Source organism: Cyprinus carpio, chromosome B6 (genome assembly GCF_018340385.1).
Source record: "Cyprinus carpio isolate SPL01 chromosome B6, ASM1834038v1, whole genome shotgun sequence".
NCBI classification, from domain to species: domain Eukaryota; kingdom Metazoa; phylum Chordata; class Actinopteri; order Cypriniformes; family Cyprinidae; genus Cyprinus; species Cyprinus carpio.
In genome coordinates, this window is record NC_056602.1 from 18,900,067 (window position 1) to 18,926,464 (window position 26,398).

The window sequence follows — 26,398 nt, forward strand, 5'->3', positions numbered from 1 at the left end:
TGATCAGCTTCATGAAGAGTATAAACATTAGTGGGAGTTTGAGCAGTTCAATATCTCAGCTTCTGGCTCAACCAGTAGTGTTGATTTGGAGCAGGATTGCATATTTTCCCAAGTAATGGCAGATAGAATATAAGGAGATAAACAAATCCTGTAAAAATTCTTCATTGTTAGTTAATTATACCTAATGGAATTATATTTAATCTTATTGCAAAGCCATGTTATTTTAGTATTTATAGTTTTATTACTATTTTGAATTTTGAATGGTGTTTATTTTTATATATTCAGTTTTAATTTTAATCTTAGCTTTTGTCACTTTATTAGTTTTAAATATTATTATTAAGGTAGAATTTACTTGTACTTGTATTTTTGCGTGTTTGTTTTTATTTATTTCCAGTTTGTAATTTTAGTGCTTCATTTTAGTCAAGAAAAACATTTTTAGTTTTGCTCAGTGTTTCATCTTAACATTTCAATTAACCAAAAAAAGTTTTTAATGGTTTAATTTTAGTTAATGGTAACAACCGTGTTTTAAAGGTTTACATACTTTTCTAAGCAGTCAAGTTTACAATTTAAAATAAGTGACCTGAATACCTGTTCACACTAAAACACACATTCGGTGCACACTGCACAAAATTTGATGAAACATTTTAATTTGAATAAACTGCTATTAATGTGTCTGCTCAGACTGAAGCGAACATTCACATGGCATCAATGTGGCAGTGCCAATCACTAGAATTTGCGCTTTTAGTCAATGCTGTCACATAAAACCACGACATTGCGGCGCTCACAAACAGATCCATGTGGCATCACTTGTCTCATAGATATTATACACTTCACCTTTATAAGAAAAATATCTTACTAACTAAATGTTTGGATTGTTTTCCAACACCTTGAAGGTGTATGTTAATTTTATTGAGATGGTATTTAGGAAATGCCAGCTCCTTGCTCAACTCCCCCTCTCTCTTTCTCCCTGTCCTTCTGGCTATGTTCACTCTTGTATCAATCCTTAATGTAAAATACATGGTCCCACAGTGGCTCTTCAGGATGGTGTTAATTTCCTTGCGGGTCGCTCCACTCAGCAGATGAGATTAGTGCAGGCACCTGACGCATGGCAGACACCCCCCTCTGAGCCCAGTGCACTCTGGACCGGCTCCAAGTGGGCCACTGCAGCTATGCATGCTAAATCACTAGGACTGGTGCCAGGGATTACGCTTCTACCATATTCACTAGTGCATCCTTAACTTGATGTACATGATTCATATGTGGCCTGGAGAAAATAGTTACTTTCTTGCTTGTCGGAGAGCATCTCACTTGCTTTTTGAGTGTGCATTTCTCTTAGTCACGGTCCAGGTGTTTGTCCTGCCTCTTCTTTCAACTTTTTTTCCTTATTTATTCATTCATTCATTCTATTTGTTTGTAACTGAACATGTGAAATGTCTAAATGACATTTGTGGACTATGTTTTGAAAGTTTCAAGCTGAAAAGTTTGTGTTAATTCACTGTAGATCTGTGGTAAAGTCCTAAATGGGTTAATGACACAAGATGGTCAAACTTTCCTGTGGTAAATGTTGTAATTAAAAGTTAAAAAGTAAGTAAAGAGTTCATCTCAGTTGAAGAAAAGGTGCAATTCTCACTCTTGATGAAAAAATGGAGAAATGAAGGCCTTGACAATGGCTGAAATGTTACTTGTTTTAAACAAACAAAGCTCAATAAAAATTATGTAAGAGTGAGTGTTGCATCTTTTCTTCTGCTGAGGTAATTGTGGTAATGACAATATTTTATTGCTTTTTATTAGGGTCAGAAAGAGCAGATATACTGAGATGACATAAAAGAGTGATGTATGTGTATTCTGACTGTCATCTGTAATGGAGGGAGCCATCAGCCAATTCCCAAATGTTTTAGTTGTTCAGAGAATTATCGAGCGCAATATTGGTGAGACCTTTGCAATATTGCTCCATCACTCTCTCTCTCTCTCTCAGTGTGCCACACACAAGCAGTTTCCTCCCACGATCCACTGCATTTTTTCAAGCATTAAAGTCAGGTCTTTCAATTAGACAGCACTCATATCATCACTTTCTTATAAAGTCTTAAAGCTCAACCTAGAAATGAGAAAGAAGCAGTCTGTCATCAGCTGGTGTCAGGTTGCAGTGGGCATTTACAGTCCAATTCCTGCCGGGCACGCTGACTTTTGACACAACCTTCCTTGTTATTTTTTTCTGTCATAGGTCTGAATGAATGTACCATCAACAATGGCGGCTGCTCTCACATATGTAAGGACCGTCAGATCGGCTATGAGTGTGAATGTCCCTCGGGCTACAAGCTCCTTGACAAGAAGACTTGTGGAGGTAACATATATATATATATATTATGTCAGATACCAACAAGGCTATATTGTACCCACTGTTGTACGTGCATTGTGAACATCTATGATTTGTTTACTCTCAGCGCCATCGCTTTGAAATTGATAGTAGACAAATCCCCAGATGGTGTTTGCAAGCATCATTTATCTTGTCTGTGGACACTGTGCTACAAAAGCCTCTGCTCTCTGTGCATCTGTGCTTTGTTTCTAATGCTTTTCTGATGGTCCTCTCCAGACATAGACGAATGCGAGAACCCTGATGCCTGCAGTCAAATATGTGTCAACCTCAAAGGCGACTACAAATGTGAATGCTACGAGGGTTACGAGATGGACCCGGTTACCAAGACGTGTAAAGCAGTGGGTAAGATACTCAACACCAGCATCTCCGACTATTACTGTTCTGGGCCAAGCTTCAAAATGTATAGACAAACTAAATGTTTTTTGTTGTGCATACTAATGGTGGGGGACATTTTACCAATGATAAAAAAAAAATTCAGAGACAAAACAATATATATTTTTTGTCCATATATCCATAATGGAGTTATTTAGCATTTTTCTGTTTCTGCTTTTGTGTGTGTGTAACTTAATTTCATAATTTCTGCATTGATTACTTACAATTTGTTGTTTCTTATCTATAATAGTTACAGTTATTTCCAAAACTAATAAAACAAATAGTGGTACTGTTTAAAAAGTAAAACAATGATGTATTTACACACATTCAGCTATATCAATTAAATACATTATTTATTAATTATATTAATACAATTAATATTATTAAAATATATTATTTTTATGATTTTTTTTTTTAATAAATACAAATAGATAAATACAAATAAAAACAACACAGGCCATTTTTTTTTTACCACATTACATAGAAGCGATGGAATAAAATGCTGTCAAAAATTGCATCATCTCTTCTATTTATTCACTAGAGTGGTGTTGGAGGACAGTATTTTTCTTGAAAATTCTTTGTATTTGACAAGTGAGGGAGAAAGTGAGGTATTTTTTTCAGCTAGCTACTTGTTTGTTTAATAAAGAAGATGGGATTGCTGTGGCATTGCATGCTTTGGAATCGTGAGGGTTTTGTGTACCTAATGAAGCTCATCTTTATTGTTCTTCATTTGCCTGATCAGCCTGCATAAAACTTCATTGCATTTCCAGCACTCCCGATAGGCTGGATGACAGCTGGAGAAACACTGTCATTAAGTGCAATGTGTAAAGCTGGCGAACAAAACCGCTCCCTCGGGCTAAAGAGCATACTGAAAAATTCAGGAACTGCATTCTGTTGGTATTGTGTTCAGGTCTGATATATCTTTTTAAGTTTGTGTGGTCAGTTTCAAGACTTCTTGAATCTTAATGCAAAGCAAGATATTTAATGTACTCTATATATATATATATATATATATATATATATATATATATATATATATATATAAAATATTGCATTGTGTGTGTTTTTATCAGAGATAAAAAGAAAAAAAAGGCATTTTAGATAGTTGAGATAGTTTCTATCTTTATATGGTTCTTGACACTAAAAACAGAAAATATGAAAACAGAAAAAATTTATTAAATCATTTTAATAGCTTGATGTTTTTGCCACAGGTCTATCTTTCAAAATGGAAAATAAATAACTTTTTTGTTCCCTTTCATAAGCATATCAGGCAGAGGCACGTTAAAGATAAGAGGGAGGTGCGCTTTTATACGCTGTGCTCACAGACTGGTTTTCTGGGCATGACAGCCATTTTTCAGACACAATAGTAACTGCAAATATGACCTTTGGGTGCCAGTATGAGCTATAATGACTTGTGATATGAATAGAGATTCCAGAGAGTGTTCAGTGACCCTGTTAGTAAAACAAAACATGAACAGACCAATTTCACAGACTTCACCTACGGTATTTTTTAATTTATTCAAACAGCCAAAAACAAACAGAACAAAACAGACAGCACCTTTCATATCGGAGCATTGTTGCTCAATACTTCATGCAATATTTTAATAAAATATTCTATTACATCTGAATTCGCATAATCAGTTTGTTTAGATTTGAGGAGACAGATATTATAAATGAAAAGCAAATCCAATGAATGTGCAGTACTTTTTTTTTTTTTATGGCTGCCATATTTGCGAGTTTTTTCCAAGCAAATTAAGTGCACGTTTTTATCATGTGTAAAAAGCTTGTTTTTTTTTACACCAACAATACTATAGGCGTACTACTTACAGAACTTGATGTGCTGTTGTGGTAGGCCAGTTTCAAATTTCAAATTGCATTCCTCACTCAATCTAAAGTGCTCCCACACAGCTGAAGTCTTCTGCATTTTTGTCCTCTCTTCCAGATGAACTGATTCATTACGTTTATGACATTCACTCATGGGCGATTCAAAAGCCGCTTTTCCACTATGTGGATAATGGCTCTGACCATGACTCGCTGGTGTCCCAAAGCCTTAGAAATGGCTTCATAACCCTTTCCAGACTAATACATGTCAACTATTGTGTTCTCATCTGTGCTTGAATTTCTTTAGATTGTGGCATGATGTGTTCCTACACTTTGTCAGACAGGTTCTATTTAAGTGATTTCATGATTTAACAGGTCTGGCAGTAATCAAGCCTGGGTGTGGCATCACTTCACATGAAATCAAACACATCACTTCAAAAATCATCACTTCACATGAGATCAAACACATTTTGTATTTACTTGCATTGTCTTTGTGTAATGTTAAAATTTTGTTTAATGATCAGAATGAAGTGTGACAAATATGCAAAAAAAAAAAAAAAAAAACAGGAAGGGGGCAAAACCCTTTTCACAGCACTGTACCTGTATGATGTTTACAGTTATCAGGCAATTTAGCAACTTTGCACATTCATAAAAAAAGAAAAAGTAAAATCAACTGTCTTTTGCAACACCTGTTTATTGTGGTTTATCGTTTCTAAAATACATGTTATTAGCTTTTAAAATTTGGGATGCTGGAAAAGGCATGGAATTGAATAAAATCTTAAAGTCATAAAAATTACTGTAACAAATAGCTTTTTTTCTAGCTATTTGCAGCTCTAAAATATTGGCTGTTGTGAATCCTTATCTGGAAAATTTGAATGACAGGAGAAGTCATAAAGATAGTTTGGTGAAAAAGTGTGTGAACCCTGTGTCATGTGCTTCCAGCTCTCTGATAGGCCTGTCACATACTGTCATTATAAGTGTGAGGTCGCTCACCTGTTGAGAGTAAATCTGAGCCGTGTAATTTGGCCTCAACTGAGTGACATGATCGAGGAGGTTATGGGAAATGAGTGGCACTGGCGTAACCGCAGACACTTTTTCATGTCTGTCTCCTTCTCTTTTCATTGTTACTTGTCAGTCAAGATGTTACACCCCCACATGCATCATTTGATTATCTTCATGCTTTCACTCCCACCTGTTTTCCGTCACCTCACATCCAATATATGACTTTAGAAATTGATGAAACTGTGTCATGCTGTCTATGCTCTGCACACTGGGACAGACAGCCGGTCTGCGGTGTGGAACAGCTTGTGGAGGAAATCAAATACGTGTTTGGATGTGTTGCGTTGTGTTGTCTTTGAGACTGATGGCTTGCGTTTATTCTGTGAGCTGCTGTTGTGAGCGGCTGAGGGATATTATTGGATGAAATGGTTGCAGAAGTGAAGCACAGTGGAGAATTGCAGTGGACATTGAGAGGGAAGCTCAAAGGCATCAGCGACTGTCTTGATCTCTTGGAAGAAGCACGGTGTGTTTGAAAGTCTGAGACAAGCTGTTCATCAAAAGCATGAATGATATGATGGCACATCATAAAAGAATAATTGTGGATCTCCAATAAGTTTGAACCATAAACTGGACAGTCCTCGTCTTATTGTCGCCACTGTGGCCTTGGGAAAAACATATTGTAGGGCAACTGTTTTTGAAGTTGCCTTTTTTATGTTACAATACTTTTTTTTTATTACCATCCCAGTTTAAAGTAAAAACATTACAGGAAATGCCTTGATTAGAACAGAAACTCTGCCAGTATCTGCGGAATGAATAATTGTGACTAGTTTAACCAGTATGATTTTTTTATGACCGATGGCAATGCAGATTATTTTCTGATAACTGATATTAAAAACGTATTATTTTCTTTTTCTACGTTTTGACACAATAATAAATACATTAGATTATTTATGAGATTTATTTAATTATTAGCAACAATTAAAAATCTATGTGCATTTTGAATATTTATTGTTATAAATAATATTAATAATAGTAGTAGTTATTATCGACAACAAAAAGAGCAATAATAAATATTGTATAATGTTAATTTTGTGTAATTTTGTATAATATATTATTAGTTTTTTTTAAGTAGTAGTAGTATCAACAACAGCAATACATGATCATGGTTAATGATATTGTATAATAATGATAATATATATCTTTTATTTTAGAATTTTTTGAATACCTGAATTAAAAACAGGTATGTAAAGTAAATATACATAGTGTTAATAGTTATTGTTACTTTTAAGTAACATTATTTTTTGTAGTTTTGTTTGATACAGCTAGTGGCACAGAAATTCAATAAATTGAATAAAAATGTTAAAATTAATTTATGTAGTTAGGAAACAGGCTATACTTTATGTTTTAAGGATTACAATAACATGTTTTTATAAGTTCTCTGTAATAAAGGATCAAGGCAGTTTAAGAGATCATGTCCTTTTGCTTAAAAAACCCTTTAGTCAGCGATGCTTCACCTTCAGGATGAAGATGCTTAGAGCACATATGGCCATCTGAGAAAGTGCTGATTTATGCGTTTCTCAAAAGTTGTCATGACACCAAAGATGGTCAGCATGCTACTTTATGTAAATGTAATGCAGCTCAGCTGAAGCTGGAAGTGACATTGCTCTCTCTGTATCTCTCTCTGTATCTTTTTCTCTCTTTCTCACCCTCTCTTTCTAAGATTGATAATTCCAGCAGATGGGTAAGAATGATTGAATCCTGACTCTTGTTGAAAATGAAAATATTTGCTGACGATACAGTGGTCCATGAGGGCTTTCTGAAGTGCAGCAGGAAATGCTCTCTCTCCGACACAATCTGGACAGGCTTTCCATCCACCTGTCCAACTCACAAGCACTGCTCAGCGCCTCAGCAAAAACAGTATTTGGCTTAGACCAGATCAAGTATGAAAGAGGGAGGCAGGGAGGAAGAGAATAACAGAGGAATGAGATTTCATCCATTAGCTCCACTCAGCTTCTCTACATCACTGCCAAACCTGACCACACAGCACCTGCTGCTCATTATGCTCGCTCACCATCTCTCTCTCCTTCACCCCCTGCACTATTATCTATTTTTGCACTCTTTTTGTCTTTTATTTGTCTATATTTGTATTTGTATTATTATTGATTTTTTATTTTTATTTTTAAAGCTAACTCTTTATTTCAGGGCACATTATTGAATTGATTGAAAGTGAAGGTAAATACATTTATAATGTTACTAAAAAGTTCTGTCTCATATAAAAGCTGTTATTTTGACATTTCTGATATCAACATTGATAATAATATTTTTTTCTTGATTACCAAATTACCAAATTGTTTTGTAGAGAATTGTGGGTCAAGACTGGATTAATGGATGTAGAAAATTCAGCTTTGCCATCAGAGAAATGAATTACATTTTAAAATATATTTAAACAGAGAACAGTTATTTTAGATTATAATTTTTCACAATATTAGTTTTTACTGTATTTTGATCAAATATATGCATTTAAAAACTCTTACTGACCCCAAACTTTTGAGTGGTAGTGTTAAAATATATTTATGTAAAAAATAATACACACTAGCGCTCAAAATGTATTTTATATTATATAGTCATTAAATATTAAAGGGGTCATATGATAATAAAATAAAACATTTTGTGTATTTGGTGTAATGCAATGTGTTTATGAGGTTTAAGGTTAAAAAAACACATTATTTTCATATAATGTACTTTATTGTTTCTCCTCTATGCCCCGCCCCAGAATATTGGTTTATTGTAAGGCACATTTATAAACCTAATAATTTAAGTAATTTGTGGATTAGTGCGTATTGGAGACGCGAACCGTTTCAAACGATACAGTTCGATTTGGTGAACTGGTTCGACCGGTTCACTAAGAAGATCCGGTTAAATAGAAAGATTTGTTCACGATCCAGACATCACTAGACGAGACAAAACCAATAAAACCCATTACAAATGAGGCATTTGTTAAATTAAATTTAAATTAAATTTAAAATTTAAATTTTAAATGAAATTTAAATTTATGCATTTAGCAGACGCTTTTATCCAAAGTGACTTACAGTGCATTCAGGCTATCAATTTTTACCTATCATTTGTTGCATCCAGTGGGGACATAATTACTGATTATTATGACTTATACTGTCTTTTTATGCGTTGCGTATCAGGCTGCGTAAACATAAAACCATGTCTGCATTTGTGATCTGAGAAACAACAAACAACAAGCCTACTCTACTGCTCAAAACCCGTGTTGGAATCATCATTGGCAAATTATTTAAATATAAAAAAACATACTTACTGGCTGTGAGTCAGAAGCGCCAGACTGTCCTTGCAAAGTTTGAACTGCCCAACTTTATATGGTTCAGGAAACAGTCCTCATCCTCCATTAAATGCGCAGCACACATCTGAATATTTGGGTTGAACTGTTCAGGAACAGTGTTGAAATGCAACTTAACCACTGATTTCTAGTTAAGTCCTCTTTTGGAAGGCCAAACAAAGTAGTTTCGCTTTCACAACGAAACACACAGCGACTCCACAACATGGCAGCGGCGGCAACAGAGAGAATAAAAGTTACGCCTTCTTCCTTTGCGTGAACATCTGGGCATCGTTATGCAAATCTTCCCACATAGTGACGTAGAGATGTAGGGGTGTGTTAGAACGAGCCATTTTAGGGGGGTGTGGTTGACTCTTAACTTTTATAAAGAATATCTCTTTGAATTTGAGACTTTAGTCTTTACATCTTTACAGATCTTCTTTATGCACCAAGAGCTTGTAACACTCCAAAGAGAAAGGAAAATTTTAAATCGCATCATATGACCCCTTTAAAAAGGGGAGAAAACCTGCCCAAGGTGGTTAGTTAGATAGTTTTGGAACTGGTCAGACCATGTATTCCCCCCAGCTTAGTCATAATAGTCTTCCAGCTGCAACCAAGTTGACCAAGATAGTCTACCAAATCAACCATGACCTTACCAGATTATAGTCCATCTAACAACCTGTGTTGTAGCACATTCCACAATTCCACTCTCATTGCAAATCTCATAGCATTCTCATAGCATTCTGTAGTTGCTACATTTCATCAAAGCTCATTTGTGTAAAGATGAAGAATTATTTTTCCTGCTGTGTTGTTCTGTATGTTGCATAAATTTAATAAAAATGAGTGTTCACTTCTTTTAATAATATCTTTAAAAAAATAACTTCTAGTTGCTTTTTGCATGCAACTCACTATCACTGTTGAGAAGAAGCCAAATTGTGGGACAATCACATTATATCCTCTACAGTAATACAAATCGTGAGATATCTGGATGCAACGAGCTTATTAGAGATGAAAAGCTGAATGAAAGTATAATAGAGGGCACAGGAAGGGTACAATGAGGGTTGGGAGAACAGATTTTTCCTCAGAATCGTAGCGCTTTTGTGATGTGAGCAGGTGACAGGATGAAAATGAATTACACCCATATCAAGTAGGTTGAAGGGGGAGCTGGAGGGGACCAAGTGATGCAGAAATAGGGAGAGTGCCCTTGCTGCTACATAGAGGATAAACTAATAGGGTCAGTGATATTCTGTGTTGGCATGACTGAGCACCAAATCGCAGTGACTAAGCTCCCCAACAGTACACACACTCATATCCATACAAGCCACAGTGCAGGGTAATTAACTGGAAACTCTCAGAACCACTTCGACCACATGTCACTAACCTGGAAAACAGAATCACATGGTCTGCAGGTGCACCGCACCTAAAAAAAACCTAAAAAACACAGAATTCATAGTAAATTAATGCTGCAGTTTATATTTAGACACACACATTTGCTTCTGCTTTGCAAATTAAATAAGCAATAAAACATTTCAGTCAGTGATTTTATGCACACAAATGGGTGCACTTGTGCGAGTCATATGGTTATTTTTTGTGCCTTTCTAATTAATAAATAGTATGAGTGCAAATCAGCCACTATGCTTCTTTAAATAAAATATGCCCTAATTTGTTTACTCATCTGAGAAGACTGCCGTTTTTTTTACTGCAGTTCTTGAAGTGCCAGCTCTGTTTAGCTTCTTTCTCACAACATTTGCATTCCGGCAAGTGTAATAATTTAAATGATAAAATATTCTTCTCCTCTGGGAGCATTTTAATCATTTGAGTTTTAGTGATTTTACCTTTGCCCAGTAGCACATATATGCACTTATAACAGTGGAATCCAACACAAACACCTGTTGGAGTGAAATTATTCTCAGTAATAATTTATTTTCATTTCAACTTTGTCCTAGAGGTTTATTATAAAATTCCTTAGAAGAAAAACAAAAACAAATTAAACAGTTGTTAACATACAGTTAGAGTATAGACCTATAAAATGAACATGAATAGCAGTGTTCAGATCATTTAGTTTTACAAGTGTGAGAAGCATTTGATTTTTTTTTTTTTTTTTTTTTTTATAATTGGAAGAGACACTAAGAGCCAGATTCACTAAACAAGGGAAATTAGCAAATGGCTAAAATACCAGTAATTTGTCAAGCGCAAACGTTAGTAAGTTGCATTGCATGATTCATTTTAATACTTTCCTCCCATAAATTTTGGGTCTGAAAGGGAAACTCCTAAATGAATATTCAGTAAGATCAGGAGCAAAAATAACTGTCCACACCTTTTCCGCACTAATTCTTCACTGCGTGTGTATCCTGACGCAACTATTTTAACGCTTATTTTTTAAACTTGGTCTTTTTTTGAATGAAGGTGAATTGAAACACTTGTGAAGTTAAAGAAATCTCATTTGGACCTCTGTGTCCTATTTTTAATGATTTTACTGATGTTGATTATCTCAAAATGGCCTAATATTGATTGGTTTATCAGCTCAGTCATCTGTTAGGAGGATCCCAAGATAACAAGTGAGCTGATGATGTGAACTTTTTCTTTTCCCCTTATAGGTAAAAGCCCATATCTTATGTTTACTAACCGACATGAGATTCGGCGCATTAACCTGTTGAAGAAGGACTATACGCAGGTAGTGCCAACCCTGAAGAACGCTGTGGCCCTAGATGTGGACGTGAGCACCAACAAGATGTACTGGTGTGACCTCTACCATCGCAAGATCTTCAGGTATACACAGCATTAGGGCATGTTCCATTTCTCTAACTTGACAGCTGTTTAATCTTTATTTAAGAAGGATAATTTGCAAATTAGTGCTCAATGCTTTGGTAGGAGGAGACGATGCAGTGTTGAAACCCTCTTTTGAGAACCTCTTCCCGCCTTCTCTCAGCTGGCAGATATTAAATGCATGAGAACAGCTGCCATAGACTTGCTGGAAATGTTCTCACAGCAACAAGCATCATGGATTGAGAGATGCACATTTCACAGACTTTTTCTTGGGTTTACTTGGTCTAATAAGTGATAGAGGGGTGATAGACTGACATAAACATCCTCAAAACATGTGAAAAATTGATAAAACTTGTTTTGAGAGAATATATCTTGAATTCTTTTAATTTCTCACCCCATCACTCCATGCCTACCAAAACACTTTTCTCAGATATTTTTTGGTGGGGTGGTCTTGAATAAGCACTACCGGCTTATTAACAAAGTCATCTTATCAGTCGGACAACAGCTTGTCACACAGCCTGCCTGTGCTACAACAGCAGCTGGAAAACTTGACCAACGTTTGTCCTTTACTGTCCCAGTGTGCATGCTGGCCCGTCATGCTCGGGTCTGCACCTCTCTTCCTGAATCACTCTGAGTCACATCAGCCTCTTGGACCAACTCTAAATCATTTCAACCGCACCATATGCTTCCAATAATTTAACTCCAACAATAAGGCGTCCCATTACTCATGCCCACTCCCCTCAGGAGGGCTTGTGTTAGAACGACGTACGATGTTCATTATCACTTTATAAACCCCTCAGAAGAGCACTCAGAAGAATGGAAATACTTCTGCTTGTCTGCAGGGAGTTTAATTTATGTGTGTGCTCCCTGACTGAGAGAATGGCATGAATTGATGGTTACGGTGAAGTCAGTTTAGATGTCAGTTGACAGCTGAAACCTTAAATGATGCATATCAGTTTTAAGGGCCATTGTTGGGTTATCTACATTTAGGTTTACTTGAAACTGGCATGTGTGTATCGTAAGTGTTGTGTGGTTATTGATCTGTTTTTTTTTACGTAGTGGTTCTCTAGCATGAAAGCTCAAAACCTCTCTTTCAGCATAAAGGTTGATAGATTAATGTTGTGTTTATTGCTTTGATTAATTCCAATTAACATCATTTTGGGTTAATGCGATCCGAGGCTTCTGCTGTAATTAAGATGTCAGAGGGAACCCAAACCCAGCCAATTAAACAGACGGTTTGTTGCTCTTGTTGATCAAATACATCATTGTTTGATCCTGGGGTGAACACAAAACACCATGCGGTTTTGGCTTTGATAGATGTTTGACTCACTTTAACTTGTCACACAGTGACAAGTTAATACCCGGTATGATGCAGCAAGTGATAAGCAACAGGACATTTTATCAATACTATTAAATTATTATTATTATTATTATTATATTATTTTTGTTGCATTGCTCTGAGTAGCCCTGTCTACAGTGACATTAATTCAGTGAAATATGTGATTGGCAGTGATTGTTATCATTCAGCATTTTACTGAAATTTTTGCTGAAGGATGTCATGATGTTATCATTTATGCATGTCATGTACTGTACCTGATGGGTTTGGTCTATAACTGACTGTAGTCATGCATTTATATAATGTATCTTGTATCACTGTCAGAATAATGAATATAAAAAAGAATGCCACTGTACGGTTGACGTCACATTATATTGACAATCTCATCATGTTTAGTCACTTCTGTTTAAGTGCAGAGCTCTTTATTTTTTATTGTTTGTTTTGTATCATTTGTGAATCATCAGTGTTTGAAAGGATTCAGGAGACCTGTTCCTATTAATAGAGCTCCTAGTCAAGCCGATGAAAGCATGAGAGAAATGTTCCCTGACTGCTATTGCCTCTGTCCTTGTGATTCACTTAAGGTCCTCTCTGAAAAGAGTGTCTCAAAGTGGAGATGGGCCCATGTTGATGGCTGTTGAAACAGCATCTGTTAAAGGCACTAGGTGACTGCAAATGGAAAATTACCAGGTTATAACAGAACGCACCTCCTCACAGTCAGTGACCGGAGAAACGGGTGCCTTTTCCCGTTGGAAATTGAAAGCAAATATTTTGTAGATTTGAAGTAAGTGTTTTAAAATTTGAAACATTATGCTGGAAATCTACAAGGTTTCAATGCTGGTATTTTTCACCAGTAACGGGTTTTCATTTTTCTACCAACATGGTAGAAGAGTTGATAGGATGATTTTTTAGATTATCCCTTAATAAATGACATTTTTCCTTTCACAGCAACAGAGTTTTGTTTGTTTATTTGTTGGTTGGTTTGGTTAAAACAATATTTAAAAAAAAAAAAATCATTTGAACATGGATAATGGAATACTGATTAGCATTAATAGATATTAATAATGCCTTGTCAGTTCAATAAAAAATACAATAAAAAAAAAAACACTAAAAAATAAAATAAAAAAGAACATAAAAAAACAGTAAAAACTAACAATAAAAACACCAATCCTAATTCATAGACATAATGACTACAGAATCGAACTCCCAAATCAAAGGGTTGTGAGTTCGAGTCTCGGGCCGGCAGGAATTGTGGGTGGGGGGAGTGCATGTACAGTTCTCTCTCCACCTTCAATACCATGACTTAGGTGCCCTTGAGCAAGGCATCGAACCCCCAACTGCTCCCCGGGCGCCGCAGCATAAAATGGCTGCCCACTGCTCTGTGTTCACAGTGTGTGTGTGTGTGTGTTCACTGCTCTGTGTGTGTGCACTTCGGATGGGTTAAATGCAGAGCACGAATTCTGAGTATGGGTCACCATACTTGGCTGAATGTCACGTCACTTTCACTTCACTTTTTTCACTTTCAAAACTGCAAACATTTACCATTTCTTCTTCAGTGTCACTTGATCCTTCAGAAATCATTCTAATATTCTGCTTTGGTATGTAAGAAACATTATTATACATGTTGAACAACATTCCTTGATGGATAGAAAGTGCTAAAGAACAGCTTTTTTAAATAGACATATTTTGTAACATTATAAATGCTTTACTAACTTTTTTTGATCAATTTCATGTATTTATGTCTTTAAGAAAAAAATCTGACCCAAACTTTTGAGTAGTAGTCTACAGTATATACAAAGATTACATACAAAATGTTCATGAAAGTATGCTAATTTGTTAGTATTTCAAGAAGTAAGAAACACTGGGATGGAGACGAGCCAAAAACACAAAATATTGTTACTGGATTTTTGTTTGTATTTGCAACTATGTCTGTGGCAACGTTTTTGGCATCAGCTACTTGTGAAAGTTATTGTTTGCACATGTATAGAGCTAGATCATAAGATCAGTCACATCAGATTTCACCAGGCTTCAAAGAGCAATCAGATCTACTTCACTGTATGTCATTGTAACTTTCAGAGACAGGGAAAGTCACAGCCTTTTTGTCCTACAATTGTTCTCTGAGAAATATGCAGATGTTGCCTCATTTTGCTGCCTATGTGTACGTAAACAACAGCTGGGAGTGTCAGCTATTTATTTTGAGCTTATTCTCCATGAATCTGGTGGATGCATCTAGTATCTTGTGATTTTTTTTTTTTTTTATGAATAGATAGATACATTTGCTTAAATGCTGTGGATGTAGGTTAACAGTGTGTTTGTTCCTCTTTAGTGCATACATCAACAAAGCCAGTGATGCTTCTCAGCAGATCACGCTCATAGACACTGCGCTACATTCCCCAGAGGGCTTAGCAATGGACTGGGTCCATAAGAACATCTACTGGACCGACTCTGGAGACAAAACTATCTCAGTCGCAACTAGTGATGGCAAGAAAAGGAAGGTGTTGATCGACACAGAGCTTGGGGAACCACGTGCCATCGCCGTTGACCCAAGACAAGGGTAATGATATAACATTTATAATCAGCCAAAAATGGTTCTCAACACCCTAAGGAAAATATTAAGCCTCCTCCCTCCAGTATTTTCAAACCCTCTATTGCATTAAATAATAATGAATAACGTAAATATGATGTACATTGCATGATATGTGTCAACACCCCAAGATTTTTGAAAGCCTTGTCAAAGGTTGTATGTATAATTTTCTTTTACTGGCGTTCATCATGATGAATCTTTCCCCTCAGGGGTCTTTTCACCATATTACAGAAGTAGAAGAGCATGAAAAACATGCAAATGAGTCTCAAGCTGGTCAGCATACCAACTAATTGTTGCCTGTGGGTAAAGTGCCCACTTCAGTCTTATTGAACCGGAGCTATGTACTGACTTTTTTTAATGAGCATACTCTCACTTATTCATCTTGATTTTTGACAGGTGATGAGTGTTGAAGTTTCAAGGCCATTGGAGCTTTCTAATTTTCCACTTAACTGCAACTGCTTTATTTGTTAACATGAAGCTTTTGTGGCCCAAACAAAGGGAACTCCTCCAAATTTGTGCTAAATTGTAAAAATGTCATTCACAAAATTTTATGTCACCTGCCCCTACATTTAATAGGAATTTTGGATAATTAAAATACTTGAATGCGGTACATTAAATGCAGTATTCCACAATTTTTCCCACCAGCTTCAAATATGACTTAAAGAGGACCAAGCTTTGAAATATTTTACTGGGTAGAAATTGAGTAAAAGATATTTTATAACCCTTATTCTTAATCCTCATCCAGTAAATAACAAACTGGAGAACTGATGGTGTCAAAAAGGTTGAGAACCACTAGATCTGTCCGTGATTCTGATTAGGAACATTTTGTTTGTTTTGCCCCGCTCAGGTTCATGTACTGGTCAGATTGGGGGACGCTGGCCAAGATCGAGAAAGCCGGAATGAACGGAGTGGATCGACAAGTTCTGGTTTCAGAGAGGATCGAGTGGCCCAATGGGATTGCGCTTGGTAAAACACCATTTGAAAGTTTTGCAGTTCAGTTTTTCCCTTCAAATCAAAAGTATTCACATCTTCAAATACAGACAAAATAGAGAAAAACACACTGGAGAATAGCAGAAAAGACAACAAAAGATAAAAGGGTAACAGCAGAGAGCAAAACAAAGCATATCATACCAAAAAGCAAGACACAAGACAGCTGCGTTTGCCATCATTACAAGAGACATCCACCAACATACTAGAGGAGAATGGAAAAAAAACAAACCCAGAAAAAGTGAGGCAGAAGGAGAAGAAAGAGTGTTAATAATGAAGAGCAGCCTCCTGTGGCCAACAGGGCTTTGAATCATTCACCTTCATTGTTTCTCATCAATCACCTGTCAGTTTGGGAAAAACTAAATGGAATTGCTCAAGCAACGCTGTCAATATCGCCATCATTTCTCTGGCTTGCTTAACATGAAAGCCATTTGAAAAAGCAGTTATGGTAGACTGATAAAAAAAAGATATTGACAAAAAAGATGGAATTGAGAATTGCTAAGTCTGTTTAGAAACAAAATACTTTTATAATGGGAAAAGTAACCTTGCAAAGCTGTGAGATTTTGAAGTGCGATGTGTTGCGTTTTTTTTTTTTCTTTTCAGTTGTGCCTTGCATTTCCTTTCCAACTGACTTTTTTACTTAAGATATAAAAAATCATACACTATGAAATATAAATGATCCCTTCAGGTACTTCCCACTATTCTACATTTCCTTTGACCACTCATGTTAAATTAAAAGTATTTGTTGTATTATTAAAGTGCTACTTATGTATATGTTCCATTAAAAGTTCTTTCCTCTTCCAGATCTGTCTAGTAGACGCCTCTACTGGGTGGATTCCAAGCTTCATCTGATCTCCAGCGTGGACCTAAATGGAGACAACCGTAGAGTTTTGCTTTCCTCCATGGATCATCTTGGACATCCCTTTGCCCTGACTCTTTTTGAGGTAAGCAAATTTATCAAATAATTTACTGAGGTACTCATTCATGCAGGCACAGATGTAGCTGCATTGGCAAGAACTTCCTGCGCTCATTTTGGCTTCATAATGCACACATAAATATGTGTCTGCTCACAGGGTGTAGTAGGAGAACAGGGGTCTCACTGTGAGACAGTAACACTTGGCAAGAGATGTATGGCTGTGGCACCAGCCAACGACACAAACCAAATTAAAAGCCTTTTTACTTTGACAGCTTATAAGGCACCTGAAGGCAGGACCCAGGCTAAACAATAGATCACCTAATGCCCTTCTTCAGGCCAGTCGATGAGCCAGCTCAGTAAGAGGGTACCCTGGGACCAAACCCTAGAAAAAGGAAATAATGTTTTTTCTTCATTCTTTTACTTTTGTCCAGGGCACATGTGAAATGAAGCTCTACTTTGCTGCAGTATCCTTGAGGCTGGTTCTAAAGTTTGCCTTAAGTTCTCCACTTGCCTATAGAAGTTGCAAAACAGTAGGGGACAACTGCAGACAAAAACTGCCCTCTAACTTTAGTGTTATGTTTTGTAGATGTGCTTAAAGGAGTATACAAATCTTTTGCAGGAGTCAATTCCAGTAAGCTCATTATTTTGGTTCATTATTTTTAATTGCATAATTTCTCAAAATTAAATTACATTTTGTTTTCTCAAAGTACACATTTCCTTTTGGCAGTTGACAGCTTAAAAGTCAACAAAAAAAACATTAACGAAAATTTTAACTACTTATTGTTTTTATTTATTTACCTTTATGTCATTCCCAGCACAAATGGCATTCATTTTTCAGTGAAACACCATGAAAGTCGTCAGTACAACCTGTGCCCTATATTCCACGTCTTCAGGGGACATACACTTACAGTATCTGAAGAACCGAACGTTAATGAGATAATAATAGTATAATAATTTCATTGAATAGTATTATTTATTTGGTTTTATTTAGTATTATTATATGTTACGTTACTTAGTTACTTTTTATGGAAAGTAATGCATTATGTTACTTTTGCTTTACTTTCACATTACTTTTTAAAAATGAGCAGGGATTGATTCTTTAATATAAGAAGTTATATTTATAGCAAATGTAAAAGCCCTTTCACACCAAAAAGTGTAATGAATAAACTTCAGGAGAAGAAGGTTCAACACTCTTCAGCAATTAAAAACAAATGAAGAACAAATGTTAGTTTATCTAAAGTCATTTTTGATTATTAGTATGGTTGAACTGGATCATCATAGGTCAGCAGCAAAGACATTAGTTAATAAAATGGGATTAAATGCATTTGTGTTATTTAACATTTTGCAGGTTTGTGTCATATTCTGAGTTTGCATTTCAATCATTTAACTCATTTAAATCAATACTAAAAATACAAAAACTTTTTTTTTTTTTTTTTGCTAGTGGGATGAATTAATGCACATAATGCTGCCTCTGTACGTCCGATTTCTCTCCATATGGGGACAGGTGACTTGTCAGTCAATAAATGGGAAAACAAAGTAACTCTTTTCTTGTAAAATAAAAAGTAATGCGTTACTTTACTAGTTACAAAAAAAAAAGTAATCTGATTATGTAACTCACGTTACTTTTAATGCGTTACCCCCAACACTGGTGTGCAGTGTACAAGTACAGAGCCAATGAAATGCAGTTAGCATCTAACCAGAAGTGCAAATAACAAAGTAAATAAATAAATATAGAATATGCTTTATGACATGTAGTGCAAGTTATGGGATAGAAAGTCAGAAAAAATCTAAATTAAAATTACACAACATACAACACAGGGTGCAAAGGAAGTATAAACAGAAGGTGCATTATACAGTGAGTATAAATGGAATGTACATTATACAGTGAGGTAGGTAAATAGCATATGTTTATATATGGCCAATGACCATACCAGTGCAAATGGCATCCGGAGGTAGAAATGTGCAAGGGAATGTGCAAAATAATAGAGGGAATAATAAGAAGATTGTGAGTGAGGAGTGCAGACAGGTTATTGTGCAGTTTTTTTTTTTGTTTTTTTTTTAAGCATTAGGTGGTCAATCTAGGATGTAGTGTTCAGCGCCTGTTCATTAGGCTGACAGCCAAGAGAAAGAAACTGTTCCTGAGTCTGCTGGTGCGACAGCGAAGACTCCTATAATGTCTCCCTAATGGGAGAGGAGTGAACAGTCTGTGACTGGGGTGTCACTCTCCTTATGCAGCGTTTGTGGTTAGCGTCTTTGATGGACAGTAGCCCGACACCAGTGGTGTATTGGGCCATTTTCACCACTTGCTGGAGGGCTTTCTGGTGCGAAACAGTGCGGTTGCCATACCACACCATGATTCAGTTTGTGAGAATACTTTCAAAAGTGCAACAGTAAAAGTTCAGCAGGATGTGGGGGGACAGGTGAGCTTCCCTTAGTTTCCTAAGGGAAGTATTGAGGATCCAGGAAAGATCCTCAGATGGACACCAAGGAACTTGAAGCTCGCCACGATCTCCACTTCAGCCCCATAAATGTAGATAGGAGTGTGTGTATGGTCCTTCTTAGTCCACCTGTTATCTACAATCAGTTCTTCAGTCTTCTGGGTGTTGAGTGCAAGGTTATTGTTGGCACACCACGTTGTTAGATGCTGAACCTCATCCCTGTAGACCGTCTCATCATTGCCACTGATCAGGCCTACCACCGTGGTGTCATCTGCAAACTTATGGAGTTAGAGCTATGCAGAGGTATGCAGTCGTGGGTGAAAAAGGGAGTAGATGATTGGGCTCATCACACATACCATTGATACCACAAAAATCTAAATTTATCACCAAAAAAAATAACTAATAACAATAAAACATTAAAAACAAAATAATCAAAAAATATTGATCAAAATTGCTAATAAGAAGAAATTGTTAAACATTAAATCAGCATATTAGATTGATTTCTAAAGGATCATGTGCCACTGAATACTGTAGTAAAGTTCAGCTTTACCATCACATAAATAAATTACATTTTAAAGTATATTAAAATAGAAAACAGTAATTTTAAATTGATATAATATTTCACTGTTTTACTGTAAATAAACATGGTATGGCAGAGAGCTTTAGTGAACTAAGGGAATTATTTTAGTGTCTTGAAGACAGCGCTGTACATCACATATTGGCTTCCAACGCAGCAGACCTCAAATTACATATTAGAAATTTATTCCATTTTCCTGTCACCTTTTCAGACGATGTGTGACCTTTACATTGCCCTGTCTCATAAAACAGACCAATATCTCCACACCAACTTTCACATAATTTTATTGGTTTGTAGGAAGCACTGAAAATGTCAAGACCAATCCAGTTCCACAGGGATAGTTGCTCCTTCCCAAATGAAGCGAAGACTTTGATGAAAGGTTTTAATAAAGATGCTCCCCTCGCTCAAGGAGTACAAATTTCAGACTTGGATGTTAGAAACCAGCCTTTTGTGTCATAGATTAAAGCAGTTATCTATATCAGATATGGTGCCTTCGTGGCCCATGCGTTAGATGAGAGCTGCAATGCGGCAGAATTTGAATGCTGTCTAGTGCAGGTTAAGGAGTCCTACTGATCAACAGCCACCAGCAGGAGCACCTGACGGAGCTCAACTGGGATCCAGCAGCCTGACCTTTCCAAAAAAGCACAGCTCTGTAAACATACTCGGTGCCAGCTGCCCATTTGGGCATGCTCATTCTTCTTAATCTTTTTTTTTTTTTTGAGCCCTCCCCCAGTCCTTTTCTTTTGTTACCCCAAAAACACCTCCTCCCAAACTTCCTCATCCATTTCCGCATCCGTTTGAAAAGAAGATGAATCTCAGGTTGTCATAGTAACAGACCATCTCCCCATGCACATTTGCAATATTTCTGTAGCGGCTGATAAGGACTGATCAGAGGAGGGAGTCAGACGGAGAATGTTGAAAGTGGTATTTTCTGACGGTGGAGCATGTGCTTTCATGCTCATGTAGGTGAAGATACAAAGGAGAGATAGAGCTGCAAGCTTTAATTAGTCTGATGAAAAACCTTTGTGGTCCAAAAGACACAGAAGCCTTTATCTTCATTGTCATCTTCCTCCCGTTTCTTTCCTTTTTTGGTGTCTTGCATCATGCAGAGAAAAAAAAATAGATGCCCAACAGAATAATACCTGCTTGACTGTGATTTTTCCTATTCAGGTGGCTTTTTTGTCCTATGTAACATTATCCATTTTTCACTGAATCACAATAAAAGACCCAAGAATAATGTGAATGGTAGTCACTTTTTGCCCTTAGTGAGAGAAGATGTTATATAAGTATAAAACATATATAAAGATTTATTTAACTTCTTATTCATTCTTTATATATACTACCATTTGGGGTCAGTAAGATTTTTTTTTTCTGAAGAAATAATATATCCTTTCAGCAAGGTTGCATTAGACTGATCAAAAGTGGCAGTAAATAAAAATTGTTTGAAATAAATGCTGTTCTTTTCAGCTTTCTTTTCGGCCTATTCAATCAAATTCCTAAGAATTGTAGCAGTTTCCATAGAAAATGTTTTCAACATTGATAATAATAAGAAATGTTGCCTGAGCACCAAATCAGAATGATTTCTGTAGGATCTGTAGACTGGAGTAATGGATGCTGAAAATTCAGCCATCGCAAGAATAAATTACATTTTAAAATATATTGAAATAGAAAGAAAAATATTTTGAATTATAATATTTCACAGTATTACTGTTTTACTGTGTTTTTGATCAAATAAATGCAATCTTGGTGAGCATAGGAGACTACTTTTAAAAACATTAATGTTAATGTTACAGACCCCAAACTTTTGAATAGTAGTATAAGCTGGCCATAAAACTAACAAGACACTTGTTTCCACACTTTTATACAAAGCTACTTATATTCAAGACATGCATTTACCTATTATCAATTTGTGTTTTCATTTTAAGTGCTACATTGTAATGTTTGAACCTCTGGAGTGCAATAGCTCCTGCTTGTGTAGAATTCACATTTTATATGTTTCTACAGGACCGAGTTTACTGGACAGACTTGGAGGATGAGGCCATCTACAGCGTAAACCGGCTGACAGGGCAGGATGTGGCAATGCTGGCTAATGATCTCAACAACCCACTGGATGTGGTGGTGTTCCACGAGCTCCGGCAGCCTCAAGGTGAGAAATAAGTGTAGTACAGATAGAGACCACTTTAAATGTGTATAGACTGGCCAGTGTCAGAGAGCAACTAGGTAAATGTAGCGGTTTACTTAACTACATTTTTAGTAGAACGAATTTTAAAATAGGGTAGTTTCTCCAATAAAGAGCTTTTTTTTTCTCCCCTAACAACTATTTATTGTGATGTTCTCTTATTCAGATTGTGTTGGTCCAATACATTTGATTCATTCAACTGAATTATTTCAGTGAACTAAAGAAACTTTTTACTGATTAACCTCATTGTTTTTGTTTCTGCTCAGATTTTTTTAAATATGTTATAAAATCTCTTAAAAGCTTACATTTTGTTAGCAATTTTGCTGGTCATTTGTTGAGTATTAGATTACTAATTTAAAAACTGGCATACATTTTATTGTTACATTTATTTATAATTCAACATCAGTTATAGTAATGATCATGTGTACACCATCATTCAAAAGTCTGGAATCGGTTTTGAAGGAAGCCTCTTATGCTTAAAGATAATACATTTTTATGAATAGAAAGATCAAAAGAACAGTACTTGAAATAGAAATCTTTTGTAAAAATGTAGTCTTTTGCTGTGTCTTTTGATCAATGTAACGCCCCCTCTCAAAAAAAAAAAAAATTTCTTAAAAATTAAAAATACCACAAACCTCAAAAAAAATAAAAAAAAATTTAAACTTTAGACTGTTTTATCTATTGAGCTCATAGCTAATGATGGATGTTATAATGCATTAGAAGACTCATATCATGAGGAATCAAATTGTTCCTGATCTTTTAGATAAAAGATTTTCATGTGCTGTGAAAACACTGAGAATTCAGCTTCCTCTCCTGTCCACAAAGATAATTTATTGAAACTAATAAAAAAAAAAAAAAAAAAAAACTGTTGTTCATTTCACATGTAAAGAGCCCATTTCTTAAAGGTACAGCAGCAAAAAATAAAATAATATGAAATTGCAATAGAAACAATGCTTAAATTGTATTATTTTCACAGTGTCACCTATAATAATGAGAGGCAAATCTTTGCTGACTCTCTGTTTTTCCCCAGTAATAGCAGTCCTATTAGAGAATAGCATATTTATGGTGATTTTTTATTCTAGAGACAGGCAGAGAAAATGAAAGAAGCAGTGTGCGTATGTGTGTGCAGATTTAGATTCTTTGTTTTCATCCTTTTATCACAAACAGACCACGTGCAACATGCCAGCAGAAGAACCAATTTACAGCCTCCTCACATTCATAAATGAGAAGTGCTATTTAAATCTAAATAAAAGAATTAAACATGTTGCTCTGAAAATGCAAACCAAAGCAGGAAAACACACTTATGCTGAACAAGAAATGATGAGAATGGAATCCAACTGCTTTTTATATCTCAAGTGCCTCTGAGTGAAATATTAATCAGTTATGCATCCCTGCAAAACATGACAAAACAAGAATTTATAAGAAAGCTTAATAAAGCATTTTTACGACATACTCAATCTCTAGGATGCCATACATGTTACAATAGACTACTGACTGTAATATTGTAATAAAAAAACAGTAATATTGTGAAATATTATTACAATTTAAAATACCTGTTTTCTATTTTAATGTATTTAATATATTTGTTATTTATTTATGTGATGGCAAAGCAGCCATTACTCCAGTCTTCAGTGTTACAAGATCCTTCAGAAATCATCCTGATATACTGATTTGGTGCTCAAGAAACATTTCTTATTATTATAAATGGAGAAAACTAATATTTTTATGGAGATTATGATTATGATTTATTTTTTATTTTTATTTTTTTCAGAAAGTTCAAAAGAACAGCATTTATTTGAAATATACATTTTTGTATTATTATAAAGGTCTTTACTGTCACTTTTGCACCCAGACTTATAAATGGTAGTGTATGCTTAAATTTATATAATTTTTCATACTCAAAATGACATAAATTAAGTGATAAATGACTGCTGCAATATTTAGTATAAACATAATTTTGCTTTGGTTAATTTATATAAATGTGTTTTCTTAACTGGTTAATATATCTTACTGTATGCACTTTATAACCATGGGCAGCTACATAGAAAACAATTTTGAGGTAAATAAAAATGTGAACCTTTTATTTCCAAGCTTTCTCTGAAAATGAATTACCTCCAGTGTTAGGTCACTGTGAATGCATCTTAATAGTTCAGCTAAAATATGTTAATATTTTAATGTATGATCTTATATATACTACTATGCATCCAATCCAGAGACTAATTCATCTGAATTATACTGTGACTTTCCCTATAGCTCCAGACACATGCAACATGGGAAGTCTGCCCAATGGTGGCTGTGAGTACCTGTGCCTCAGAGCTCCTCAGATCACAGACCACTCGCCCAAGTACACGTGTGCCTGTCCGGACAACATGGAACTGGGCCCAGACATGCGCCGATGTGTGACAGGTAACAAAATACAGAGCCCTAGGTCAAGTTTACTCATACTATACACTTTAAAGAAACAAACGTTAACTGATTCAGGTTTGGGAGTTGAATGTTGTCTTTTAGATGAACTCAAAAGATTACAGGAAGTCAGCTGACTTCATATATCTGTTTTGTTTGTTGTAGTCAAACCCAAAACAACAACTTCTGCAAGTACAACCACTACTACAACACCAGAACCTTCTACTACTGTGACTCCTACAACCACTACTCCAGCTATAAACACAGATAGACCTACAACAATCAGTACAATCTCTACAACTACACCTACAGCGACAGGATCAAGTACAACCACCACCAGTCCCACCACAACCACTCACTCCAGCTCGCATAGTTCCACCAGCACACACTCCACAGCCACTTCAACTACAGTGACCACTCAGTCCAGCTCTACAGCAGCAGGGAAACGGCCGACCTCCACCCAGACAACAGCAGATCACAGACAGACGTCTACAACCATGAGGTTCTGTTTTTGTGTTGATATCATGGTCTTTTTTTGTCTGCTTCTCATTGATATCATGGTCTTTTTTTTGGTTTTTGTCGTTGATATCGTTGGAACCCTTTTATTTCCAAGCTTTGTCTGTCTTCTATTTTATTCCACTCATCCAGCCTCGCGTGATTACCGATGCAATTACCAGTGTAATGCAATAACAGTCACTTTCCCCGACTCCAGACAATATGTTCTATAAAACCATGCTTTTAACAGCAGGCACAGACACTCGCCCAAGTACACGTGTGCCTGTCCGGACAACATGGAAAGACATTGCGCCGCTGTGTGACAGGTAACATACAGGCCCTAGGTCAAGTTCTCATAACTTTTTAACACTTTAAGAGAACCAAACGTCAATGATTCATTAACTTTTTGGGCAGTTGAATGTTGTCTTTTTAGATGAACTCAAAAGATTTGAAGTTATTCAATCTGTTTTGTTTGTTGTAGTTTTCTGCAAGTACAACATCTACTACAAACCAGAACGTCTACGTGGATTTTATTCAATACTCCAGCCTATAACACACATAGACCTACAACAATCAGTACAATTTCTACAACTACACCTACAGCGATATCACAGTAAACCACCACCAGCCCCACCAAACCACTAATCACTCCAGCTCGCGTAGTTCCACCAGCACACACCCACAGACCACTTCAACCACAAGTGACCCTCAGTCCAGCACTAAAGCACCAGGGAAACGGCCGACCTCCACCCAGACAACAGCAGATTCACAAACAAGACGTCTACAACCATACACCGCAAACAGCATACAAGGG

General features: G+C 36.0%; 1 protein-coding gene across 1 annotated transcript in view; it reads left to right on the forward strand.

Moving 5' to 3' along the window:
• The window catches only part of LOC109076306 (low-density lipoprotein receptor-related protein 8-like), a 145,086-nt gene that overhangs the window by 105,981 nt on the left and 12,707 nt on the right, over positions 1-26,398 (forward strand). Inside the window, exons 8-16 of the mRNA XM_042725163.1 lie at positions 2,222-2,341; positions 2,591-2,716; positions 11,504-11,675; positions 15,332-15,559; positions 16,437-16,555; positions 17,381-17,520; positions 22,512-22,653; positions 24,940-25,092; positions 25,255-25,591. Coding sequence (XP_042581097.1) covers positions 2,222-2,341; positions 2,591-2,716; positions 11,504-11,675; positions 15,332-15,559; positions 16,437-16,555; positions 17,381-17,520; positions 22,512-22,653; positions 24,940-25,092; positions 25,255-25,591 — 1,537 coding nt within the window. The remainder of the gene's footprint in view (positions 1-2,221; positions 2,342-2,590; positions 2,717-11,503; positions 11,676-15,331; positions 15,560-16,436; positions 16,556-17,380; positions 17,521-22,511; positions 22,654-24,939; positions 25,093-25,254; positions 25,592-26,398) is intronic.